We start from the raw sequence: 12,372 nt of genomic DNA, 5'->3' as shown, positions 1-12,372 counted from the left end.
CCAGTACAATCCTGAAGACAAAGCACAATCAAAGCAATTTAGCAGGGCATGACAGCATGTGCCTGCAGTCCCAGCTACTAGGGAGGTTGAGGCTGCAGTGAGGCAAGACCACGCCATTGCACTCTAGCCTGGGCAACAGAGTCAGATATTGTCTCAGAAAAAAAGGGTACTAAGAAGTGAAAGTGGTCAAGTGATCCAGTGAAAGGAAAAGTAGACTGGTCAAGAGTAAAGGTCATGGCAACAGTTTTTTGGGATGCTCGAGGCATTTTGCTTATTGAGTTTTTGGAAAGCCAACAAATGATAACATCTGATTATGAGTGTTCAATCAAAGTCAAAGCTTTAGCAGAAAAATGCCCGGGAAAGCTTCACTAGAGTCCTCCTCCACCATGACAACACTCTTGCTCATTCCTCTAACCAGACAAGGGCAATTCTGCAAGAGTTCCCATGGGAAATCATTAGGCATCCCGCTTACAGTACTGATTTGGTTCCTTTTGACTTCTTTTTGCGTCTTAATCTTAAAAAAATCTTTAAAGAGTACCAATTTCTTTTGGTCAATAATGAAAAAAACAGTTTGAAATGGTTAAACGGATGCTCAGTTCTTTGGGGATGGACTAAATGGCTTTTATCATTGCTTACAAAAGTGTCTTGAAGTTGATGGAGCTTATGTTGAGAAATAAAGTTTATGTTTTTATCTCTTAACTCCACTTTTCCATGACCTTTCTGAAGCGGTCAATTATTTATATTATGTACAATCTTTACCACCATCCCTCTCTATAACTTTTTCACCTTCCCCAACTGAAACCCCATCCCCATTAAACACTAAAGCCTATCCCCACTACCCTCAGTGTCAGGCTCAGGCAATCCTCCCACCTCAGTCCCCTGAGTACAGGCACACAACATCATGCCTAATTTTGTATTTTATTTATTTTTGAGATGGAGTCTCACTCTGTCATCCAGACTGGAGTGCAGTGGCACAATCTCTGCTCACTGCAACCTCTACCTCCCGGGTAGCTGAGATTACAGGGGTATGCCACCACACGTGGCTAATTTTTTTGTATTTTTAGTGCAGACAGGCTTTCACCACATTGGTCAGGCTGATCTTGAACTCCTGACCTTAAATGATCTGCCCACCTTGGCTTGGCCTCCCAAAGTGCTGGGATTATAGGTGTGAGCCACCGCATCTGGCCATAAACATTGCCACTGAGACTAGAACACCATCACAGAATACCGTATTCTGAATGACACGCTGCCCATTGATCTACTACTGGCATATTTAAGATCTCTAATGTGCCTTTTCACTCTGTAAAGAGAAGGCCAAATGCCGTTTGATGATACTGGGGCACATAGTGTAGCTAAAAGCAAAGCAATGCATTTTACAATGCTGTAAACAAGAGAAGGTCTAATTGCTACTGAAAAAGTTTTCAGGGTTCAAGTGTGTATCTGTTTTTTATTTTTTTTAAATTTTGAGACGGAGTCTCACTCTGTTGTCCAGGCTGGAGCATAGTGGCCGGATCTTGGCTCACTGCAACCTCTGCCTCCCAGGTTCAAGCAATTCTCCTGCCTCAGCCTCCCGAGTAGCTGGGACTACAGGTGCATACCACCATGCCCAGCTAATTTTTGTATTTTTAGTAGAAATGGGATTTCTCCATGTTTGCCAGCTGGTCTCAAACTCCTGACCTCAGATGATTCGCCCGCCTTGGCCTCCCAAAGTGCTGCAACTGCAGGCATGAGCCACTGCACCTGGCCTCAAGAATGTATCTGTACGTTTTAGTCAGATGGTACAGGGACAGCTAATGGTAGGTAAGGTCAGGTGGCTTAGGTAACCTGTGTGTGATGATTAGTACTTTTTTGTGTGTAGGTGAAGAAAAGGACAGATCTCTTGAAACTGTTTAGAGAATTTTGGCAATCTCCAGGGAAACATTCAACTTCTTATAACTGAAAAATGTATGTTAAGGGGTAAGGAAACTAGAATTCAAAACAGTAACGATAACAGTCGGGCATTTATTTTGTACTAGGCCTTTTGCTAGGTGCTTTCTTTATATTTACTGATCCATTTAATTCTTAGAGGAACCCTTTAAGATACATACTGTCATACTAATGAAAAAGGGAAGCAGAGGTTCAATGAAAGTCCAGGTTTGAGAAGAAAGTCATGTAAAATTTGCCCCTAAGACTGGCTTTCATTACTACACTTACTAGTTAATAGAAACAGAAGTGAGTAGGAGAAACACACTAGTACTCAGATCAGGTTTGAGCCTTCTGGATCAGATGCCATGAGAGGATGCGAAAGGTTGCCAAGAGGGCACTTAGATGATGTAGAAATTTAATAGTTCAAAATTTCAGAATTTCATAAATGCTAATTTTTTTGTTTTTTTTGAGATGGAGTCTCACTCTGTTGCCCAGGCTGGAGTGCAATGGCGCAATCTCTGCTCACTGCAACCTCTGCCTCCTGGGCTCAAGCAATTCTCTTGCCTCAGCCTCCTGGGTAGCTAAAATTACAGGTGCCCATGCCCATGACCAGGTTTTTTTTTTGTATTTTTAGTAGAGACGGAGTTTCACCATGTTGGCCAGGTTGGTCTCAAACTCCTGACGTCAGGTGATCTGCCCGCCTTGGCCTCCCAAAGTGTTGGGATTACAGGTGTGAGCCACCGGGGCCCAGCTCATAAATGACAATATTTTAAATGTTTTTATACATATGCTTCAGTGACTTTTTTTTTTTTTTTTTTTTTTTTGGAGACAGAGTCTCCTTCTGTTGCCCAGGCTGGAGTGCAGTGTCGCAATCTTGGCTCACTGCAACCTCTGCCTCCTGGGTTCAAGTGATTCTCCTGCCTCAGCCTCCCAAGTAGTTGGGATTACAGGCACGCATCACCACACCTGGCTAACTTTCTGCATTTTCTTTTTTTTTTTTAATTTTAGTAGAGATGGAGTTTTACCATGTTCATTAGGCTGGTCTTGAACTCCTGACCTCAGGTGATCCACCCACCTAGGCTTCCCAAAGTGCTGGGATTATAGGCATGAGCCACCGCGCCTGGCCTGACATTGAGTTTTATAAAAATAATGAAGCAGGATAGTGGGGGTATCCTGAGCTGATCAAATCTGGGACTCTTCCCTAGAAGGAACTCAAATACCTGCAGTCTAATTTCAGGGGTAAATGAGTTAGGTATGTAAGGAAAAAAGGAGGACGAGTTAAGTTCTAAGGCCAAGGTGAAAGGAGCCACCTTCTAGATTTCCAAAAGGAAAAGTCTGAAATCTCAGCCCAAGAATGATCAAAGATGAACAGTTTGGTAAGCTGTTTCTCTGGGCAGGGTGGGGAAGATGTAAGTTGTTGACCTGTGTTAGAATTAATGAAGAATTAAAGAGTGGGGCCTATTACCTATTGACATTTCATGACTGTTTTCTCCATTATGGGAAATTGTATACAAAAGGTAGCCCTTATTTTATGTAAACCTCTGCAACCACTTGAAAGGCACTAAGCGAAAGAAATACTTGTCTTGTTAACGAAAATAGAAATATCAAAATACCATATACTAAAAAAAATTACACAAAGAAAAAAAGATTTTTCTGCAAATTCGTGCCTTAAAACTGGAGGTTATGAGGTACTAACAGATGCTATTATAAACTGACCCAGGAAAACCAGATGCAGGTTTCACTCTCAAATGCTTAGGTGTTGGGGTGACTGGCACTAAGGATATATTAGGAATAAAACAGAATGTCTAAATTCCCACTTCAGGAAGAATGGCATACATTACCTTTGTAAGTCAATTTGTCTTTCTGCTGGTGCTGCCTTTTTGGCTAAATCTTGCAGTTTGGGTGCTTTGGCATTACCTGCTTCCAAACCCCCAGGGCTCTCCTGACCCACTGCGGCTCTCTTCCTTCCCTTGTTAATAGGTTTATTTAGATCATCATTTTTGGTTGCATTGCCCTGAGATTCAGACTTGGGTCGACGTCCTCTCCTGGGTTTGGAAGGGGCAGGTGGTCCCGATTCATCTATTTTCTCATCTGTTTTTTGTTGGATATTCTCTGCACCAGCTGCTGTTACTGTTCTTTTCTTTCCTCGGTCACTGCTGATGTTGCCCTGGGTAGCCTGATCAGAATTAATTTCCTAAAAAAGCACAAAACAATTCCATAAACACAAATTCCTTAAATATTAATAATCTCTATTAGAAAAGAGTGTTTTGAAAGTATTTTAAAGGAGTCTGGATTCGAGGGCTTCCAGTTAACTGCTTACATCACATTAGGAAAGTAAGCTCCTTGAGGAGAGTGACTGTGTCTGGTACCCACCATGGTGAATAGCATATATAATGTGCTCTATAAATGCTCACTAAAAAGCAAAGGCTGGAACAGTGGTTCACGCCTGTAATTGCAGCACTTTGGGAGGCTAAAGCGGGAGGATCGCTTGAGCCCAGGAGTTCCAAACAATCCTCGACAACATAGTGAGATCCTATCTCTACAAATAATTTTAAAAATTAGCTGGGCATGGTGGCTCATGCCTGTAGTCCCAGCTGCTTAGGAGACTGAGGTGGGAGGAATGCTTAAGCCTGGGAGGCTGAGGTTACAGTAAACAGAGATTATGCCACTGGACTTCAGCCTGGGTGACAAAGGGAGATCTTATCTCAAAATAGTAATTGCAGGCCTGGCACGGTGGCTCACACCTGTAATCACACCACGTTGGGAGGCCGAGGAGGGCGGATCACCTGAGGTTGGGAGTTCAAGATCAGCCTGACCAACAAGGAGAAACCCCGTCTCTACTAAAAATATAAAATTAGCCAGGTGTAGTGACCCATGCCTGTAATCCCAGCTACTCGGGAGGCTGAGGCAGGAGAATAGCTTGAACCTGGGAGGCAGAGGTTACAGTGAGCCGAGATTGCACCATTGCACTCCAGCCTGGGCAACAAGAGTGAAACTCTGTCTCGGGAAGAAAAAAATTGCAATAATAAAAATATAAAGCACAAATAGTACTTGAAAAATAAAATTTACTTGGTTTTGTTGTTACACTCCATCCAAATGAAAGGTTCTTCTTATTGATGGTATGTACTAAATCTGTCACTTTTTAAAAGAAAAGTATTTTCAGAATTCTACATGCTATTAATGTTTTCTTTGTCTATAAGTACATCTAAGTATAATAATCTTTGTAGTTCTGTAACGTGAAGTTCTTTAACTTTTCATCTCATCCCAGTTGCAATGAGCTGAGATCATGCCACTGCCCTCCAGCCTGAGTGACAGAGAAAGACTGTCTCAAAAACAAAACAAAACAAAACAAAACACAGAAATTATTATTTTAACTGACATAATTCTAATTGATTAAAGAGAAAGAGAGTAATACAATCATTGAAAAAATTAGATTAAATCTTTTTAATTAACTAATTTTCATTTTCCCCAGAAAATATTCCCAGAAAGACAAGGGAAAATAAATGACAAATCTTCCATGTTTCAAGAAAATTTAGTTCAAAGAAAATTCCCAGGAGTAACAATTTAAGTGAGAAAACCCACAAATCAGTGTTTTACTTTAGAGTTTCCTTTTTTTTTTTTGAGATAGGACCTCGCTCTGGTTGCCCAGGCTGGAGTGCAGTGGCGCAATCTCAGCTCATTGCAGCTAAAGTCATTCTCCCACCTCAGCGTTCCTAGCAGCTGGGACTACAGGCAGATACCACCATGCTCAGCGAATTTTTCTATTTTTAGTAGAGATGGGGTTTCACCCAGTTGCCCAGGCTGTTCTCAAACCCCTGGACTCAAGCAATTCACCTGCCTCAGCCTCGCAGAGTGTTGGGATTACAGGCGTGAGCTACCGTGCCCAGCCTGGAGTCTCCTTTAATGTTAAGCCTCACTTTGGTGAACAGATAATCCATGAAAGGACAAGAGTAAGACGGCTTGCAGGAATTGAACTGTGAAAACAATACATAACGGATCAGAGAAGAAATATGCAAAGTCATCTTCGGGAATGATGGCGACTGCTGGACATAACGGAACAGATCAACAACACGACCAAGTATTGGTCTAAACACGATCAAGGTTTTAACCTGGAGTAGGAACCACTTGTTCAACTGAAAGTTTAATAGGTGTGGGGGTTCTTGGGCATAGATTGAGGAACAAAACAGGTATGGTTCTTCATATAGGTTAGTACGGTAGGTAACTGATTTTTAAAAAGGTAAATACTAAAGCACACACCTGTGTGCTAACAGGGTAAAGAAGCTGAGTTAGATGAGACAAGGATAACAAGTTTAAAATGGGCAAAATATGAACAGGCAATTTACAGAACAGCATATCAAATGGTCAATAAACATACTGGCAGTCAGAGAAATGCAAATTAAAGTAGCAGGGCATTAGATCTGGTAAGTGGAGACAGAAAAAAATTCAAATGAATCATGAAACATGTTGTTGTTGGTATACAGAGAAGAAAGTACTCTCATACCCTGCTGCTAGAAATGTCAAGTGTTCCAATCTCTCACGAAACCAATATGGAAATATCTAAAAGCTCTAATGCATTTATCCTTTGACCCACTAATACTACTCTGAGATATTCAGCCCACAGAAATAAAAGCACCAGTAAGTGTGCTTCTGTATGTGTGTGTGTGTGTGTGTGTCTTTTTTTTTTGGTGACGGAGTTTCGCTCTTGTCATCCAGGCTGGAGTGCGGTGGCACAATCTTGGCTCACTGCAACCTCCGCCTCCCAGGTTCAAGCAATTCTCCTGCCTCAGCCTTATGAGTACCTGGGATTACAGGAGCATGCCACCATGCCCAGCTAATTTTTTGTATTTTTAGTAGAGACTGGGTTTCACCATATTGGGCAGGCTGGTCTCGAACTCCTGACCTCGTGATCTGCCTGCTTCAGCCTCCCAAAGTGCTGGGATTACAGGCGTAAGTCACCGCACCCGGCTGCTTGTGTGTATATTTTATTATTTTACACACAATAAGTTTATAAACAATATTTACTGTGACATCATAGTAGAAAAAAAGGGAAAGTGTATGTGTATACAAATGTGAAAATAAGATTAAACTGTTGAAAAAGAAAAAAAGAGGGCCGGGTGCAGTGGCTCATGCCTGTAATCCCAGCACTTTGGGAGGCTGAGGGAGGCAGATCACCTGAGGTCAGGAGTTTGAGACCAGCCTGGCCAACATAGTGAAACCTCGTCTCTACTAAAAATACAAAAATTAGCTGGGTGTGGTGGCAGGTGCCTGTAATCCCAGCTACTCGCGAGTCTGAGGCAAGTGAATCGCTTGAACCTGGGAGGTGGAGGCCACAGTGAGCTGAGATCATGCCATTGCACTCTAGCCTGGACAACAAAGTGAGACTCTGTCTCGGAAAAAAAAAAAAAAAAAAAAAAAAAAAGAAAAGAAAGTTGAAATAAGGGTTTGGAGCAATATTACAGATCAAGCTGAAAGGAAGGTTTGGATATAATAGAAATTAGAATTTAAATTTCCAATTTCAAAATTACATAGACTTTTAGGAAAAGGCCATAAAGGTAACAGATTGCTGGTTGTACTAGATAAACACTTAGGCCTTTGCAAATGTACCACCCTTTAGTAAGTATTGTAAGTATATGATGTAACTCAATGTCTATGGCAATATGCATTTTTGTATGTAAGTTTGTTTAAGTCAAGACTGCTTAATTTTACAAAAGGATCCCACAATATTCTAATCTATTGGTATCTGGATTCTAAGAATTTTGATAGTAAGAGGTAACTTGTTACCTGAATCCATTGACATGCTGTGTTTCAAACCCCAAGCAAAAAGAGTTTAGATAGCAAGAGATTGATCTAAAAATGTAACCTTGGGTGGGCATGGTAATCCCAGCACTTTGGGAGGCCGAGGTGGGTGGATCATGAGGTCAGGAGTTCAAGACCAGACTGGTCAAGATGGTGAAACAACATCTCTACTAACAACACAAAAATCAGTCGGGCACGGTGGCAGATGCCTGTAATCCAGCTACTTGGGAGGCTGAGGCAGGAGAATCGTTTGAACCCAGGAGGTGGAGGTTGCAGTGAGCTGAGATTGTGCCACTGTACTTTAGCCTGGGCGACAGAGCAAGACTCCATCTCAGAAAGTATCCTCATGTAGCTGAGTTCAGAAAATGAGAGTTTGGATAGGAAAAGTTAAGCTACTGTGGTGTAACTGCATAATCCTAGTATATTTCATGTATGCAAGGGTAATACCTAAAATATTTGATGACCACCGTAAGTATATGGCGAGCAATAAAAAGATAAGCACTTCAAGAATATGATCCTGGGTGGCGGGGGAGGGGGGATACTTAATAGTATTTTCAAGCCATTCTTACTGAGATAAATTACCAATTTCATAACAGTTGAGTCAGACGCGGTGGCTCATGCCTGTAATCCCAGCACTTTGGGAGGCCGAGGTGGGTGAATCACGAGGTCAGGAGTTCGAGACCAGCCTGGCCAACACAGTGAAACCCCGTCTCTACTAAAAACACAAAAATTAGCTGGGAGGCCGGGCGCGGTGGCTCAAGCCTGTAATCCCAGCACTCTGGGAGGCCGAGGCGGGCGGATCACGAGGTCAGGAGATCGAGACCATCCTGGCTAACACGGTGAAACCCCGTCTCTACTAAAAAAAATACAAAAAACTAGCCGGGCGAGGTGGCGGGCGCCTGTAGTCCCAGCTATTCGGGAGGCTGAGGCAGGAGAATGGCGTAAACCCGGGAGGCGGAGCTTGCAGTGAGCTGAGATCTGGCCACTGCACTCCAGCCCGGGTGACAGAGCGAGACTCTGTCTCAAAAAAAAAAAAAAAAAAAAATTAGCTGGGAATGGTGGTGCGCACATGTAATCCCAGCTACTCAGGAGGCTGAGGCAGGAGAATTGCTTGAACCTGGGAAGTGGAGGTTGCAGTGAGCCGAGATTGTGCCACTGCACCTCCAGCCTGGGTGACAGAGTGAGACTCCGTCTCAAAAAACAAACAAAACAAAACAAAACAAAACAAAAACAACTGAATAGAAGACCAGAGAAATCAAGCAACCTGCTCTAGCCAACACACAGCCAGTGAGTAGCAGAAAAAAGAGGCAAAAGTCAGATCTGTGTGATGCTCCTATCAATTATGCACGACTCCTTTCTCTCCTGTCAAAAAATTAAGAAATTGGGTTGGGCATGTGAGATCCAGTTTCAAAACAAAACAAAACTGGGTGGTATAGTTTAAAGATCAACAAAAAAGTCAAGCACGGCTCACGCCTGTAATCTCAGCACTTTGGGAGGCTGAGGCGGGCAGATCACCTGAGGTCAGGCATTCAAGACCATCCTGGAGTGGCATGATCTCAGCTCACTGCAACCTCCACCTTCGAGGTTCAAGCAATTCTCCTGCCTTGGCCTCCAGAGTAGATGGGATTAAAGGTGCATACCACCATACCCAGCTAACTTTTGTATTTTTAGTAGAGATGAGGTTTCACCATGTTGGTCAGGCTGGTCTGGAACTACTGACCTCAGGCGATCTACCTGCCTTGGCCTCCCAACATGTTGGGATTACAGGTGTGAGCCACTGCGCCTGGTCTTTTTTTTTTTTTTTTTTTGAGACAGGGTCTCACCCTGTTGCCCAGGCTGGAGAGCAGTGAGTGGTGCAATCTCGGTTCACTGCAACCTCTGCCTCCCGGGTTCAAGTGATTCTAGTGCCTTAGCCTCCCAAGTAGCTTGGACGGCAGACAAGTAATTTTTTGTACTTTTAGCAGAGACAGGGTTTCACTTCAAGTGATTCACCAAGTCTCACTCTTGTCGCCCAGGCTGGAGTGCAATGGCATGATGTTGGCTCACTGCAACCTCCACCTTGAGGGTTCGAGTGATTCTCCTGTCTCAGCCTCCCAAGTAGCTGGGATTACAGGAGTGCGCCACCACACCCAGCTAATATTTGTATTTTTAGTACAGACGGGGTTTCACCATGTTGGCCAGGCTGGTCTTGAACTCCTGACCTCAAGTGATCCACCCACCTCTGCCTCCCAAAGTGCTAGGATTACAGGTGTAAGCTACCGCACCAGGCCAAAATGAACTTTTAAAAACACAGTAGAAACAAAGTAAAGGGCTGATCACTGGTAGGAATCAATAAACTTTTGAAAGATTTCAAAAACTCTCAATTCCTATTTTTTTTTTTGAGACAGAGTCTTGCCTCCTGGGTTCAAGCAAGTCTCCTGCCTCAGCCTCCTGAGTAGCTGGGATTACAGGTGCCTGCCACTATGCCCGGTTAATTTTTTTACTTTTATAGAGACCGGGTTTCGCCATGTTGGCCAGGTTGGTCTTAAACTACTGACCTCGTGATCCACCCACCTCAGCCTTCCAAAGTGCTGGGATTATAGGCGTGAGCCAACGTGCCGGGCCTCAATTCCTATTCTTTAAAAGAGTTGAAATGGGTAGTATAGGAAAAGGATACCATTATGGGTGACCACATAAATTTTTTTTTTTGGAGGCAGAGTCTCTCTCTGTCACCCAGGCTGGAGTGCAATGGCGTTACTTTGGCTCACTGCAATCTTTGCCTCCTGGGCTCAAGAGATTTTCCTGCCTCAGCCTCCCGAGTAGCTGGGATTTCGCTGCCAACCACCACGTCCTGGTAATTTTTTTTTTTTTTTTTTTTTTAGTAGAGATGAGGTTTCACCATGTTGGCCAGGCTGGTCTTGAACTCCCGACCTCAGGTGATTTGTCTTCCTTGGCCTCCCAAAGTGTTGAGATTACAGGTGTAAGTCACTGTGCCCAGCCAGACCACATAAATTCTTATAAAATAAAGTGGATGGAGGTAAGCCGAATCATTTTTGGAAAGTGTAACAAAGTATAGCCAGGGGTGGTAATACACACAAGTTTAAAATGTAGCATGTGGATTAACATGTTGGCTATAGATTTCTTACCCCTATGGAAAAACTATCATAATCTCCATGGAAAAAATCCACTTGTTAAATTTTAAAACTGGCCGGGCGCGGTGGCTCAAGCCTGTAATCCCAGCACTTTGGGAGGCCGAGATGGGCGGATCACGAGGTCAGGAGATCGAGACCATCCTGGCTAACATAGTGAAACCTCGTCTCTGCTAAAAAAATACAAAAACCTAGCCGGGCGAGGTGGCGGGTGCCTGTAGTCCCAGCTACTCGGGAGGCTGAGGCAGGAGAATGGCGTAAACCCGGGAGGCGGAGCTTGCAGTGAGCTGAGATCCGGCCACTGCACTCCAGCCTGGGTGACAGAGCAAGACTCTGTCTCAAAAAAAAAAAAAAAAAAAAAAAAAAAAAAATTAACTTTACCTTATTCTTTACTGGGTCAATATTCTTTACAGGTGTGACTGAAATAATCCTCACAGGGTTCTCTTCATTTTCACTAACTCCAGTTTCTGCTGCCTCTGAACTCTGTTCCCTGTTTAAGACAAATAAACCAAGACTTCATATTTCCATGAAGAGAAAGTTCACTCTCTCACCTAAACCAATAAAAAAAGGCTTAGGATGGTTTCGAAATTTGGACAAATGAAGCAACAATAGCAAGACTCGGATATTCTGTAGTTATAGACTATTGCTTTAAAAATACCATTTTCCGGCCGGGCGCGGTGGCTCAAGCCTGTAATCCCAGCACTTTGGGAGGCTGAGACGGGCGGATCACGAGGTCAGGAGATTGAGACCATCCTGGCTAAGGCGGTGAAACCCCGTCTCTACTAAAAAAAATACAAAAAACTAGCCGGGAGAGGTGGCGAGCGCCTGTAGTCCCAGCTACTTGGGAGGCTGAGGCAGGAGAATGGCGTAAACCCGGGAGGCGGAGCTTGCGGTGAGCTGAGATCCAGCCACTGCACGCCAGCCTGGGTGACAGAGCAAGACTCCATCTCAAAAAAAAAAAAAAAAAAAAAAAAAAAATTTTCCATTTAGCTTTGATAAAGTGGTATCTATTTCCATTTTGTCTTAATAACATTAAGACAGAAATGACTGCCTAAGACTACCTGATAAAAGGGTTAATTGTCAAGAGACAAAATAATACAACTATTGTAAACTTTATCTTTTGGGAATAGAAAATCCTAAAACAAAAATAAAACCACAGACCATAGTATAGTTGTCATTTCCATAGTGTTCTACAAAAAAGGGGGCTGTCAGAAGAGGCTATTTGGTAGGTAATTGAGGCCCCACTATTCTTTAAACCACATTAATTGATTTTATATCTTGGGCTTCATTTTTGCGAAAAGTGGTTTAAAACATCACTGGTTGAGTTTATTCTTAAGATTTCATGTGTAAGAACAATATCTATAAAAACCACAATATTAAACGTTCCTACGAGTAGAGTCAGAAATGATAAAGGTTTGACGTGACAGCCGGGCGCGGTGGCTCAAGCCTGTAATCCCAGCACTTTGGGAGGCCGAGACGGGCGGATCACAAGGTCAGGAGATCGAGACTATCCTGGCTAACCCGGTGAAACCCTGTCTCTACT

The 12,372-nt window shown here is 43.2% G+C and overlaps 2 protein-coding genes across 2 annotated transcripts in view; both read right to left on the bottom strand.

Moving 5' to 3' along the window:
• SMIM14 (small integral membrane protein 14) overlaps positions 1–12,372 on the bottom strand; it is a 720,432-nt gene that overhangs the window by 287,408 nt on the left and 420,652 nt on the right. The window lies entirely within an intron of this gene.
• Positions 1–12,372, bottom strand: part of PDS5A (PDS5 cohesin associated factor A) — a 171,758-nt gene that overhangs the window by 11,641 nt on the left and 147,745 nt on the right. Inside the window, exons 31-32 of the mRNA XM_050790334.1 lie at positions 11,211–11,319; positions 3,747–4,099 (exon numbers count right to left, since the gene is read on the bottom strand). Coding sequence (XP_050646291.1) covers positions 3,747–4,099; positions 11,211–11,319 — 462 coding nt within the window. The remainder of the gene's footprint in view (positions 1–3,746; positions 4,100–11,210; positions 11,320–12,372) is intronic.

The sequence above is a fragment of the Macaca thibetana genome, chromosome 5, assembly GCF_024542745.1.
Source record: "Macaca thibetana thibetana isolate TM-01 chromosome 5, ASM2454274v1, whole genome shotgun sequence".
NCBI classification, from domain to species: domain Eukaryota; kingdom Metazoa; phylum Chordata; class Mammalia; order Primates; family Cercopithecidae; genus Macaca; species Macaca thibetana.
The sequence above is the reverse complement of the archived record's forward strand: the minus strand, read 5'-3'. Positions and strand labels throughout refer to the sequence as shown.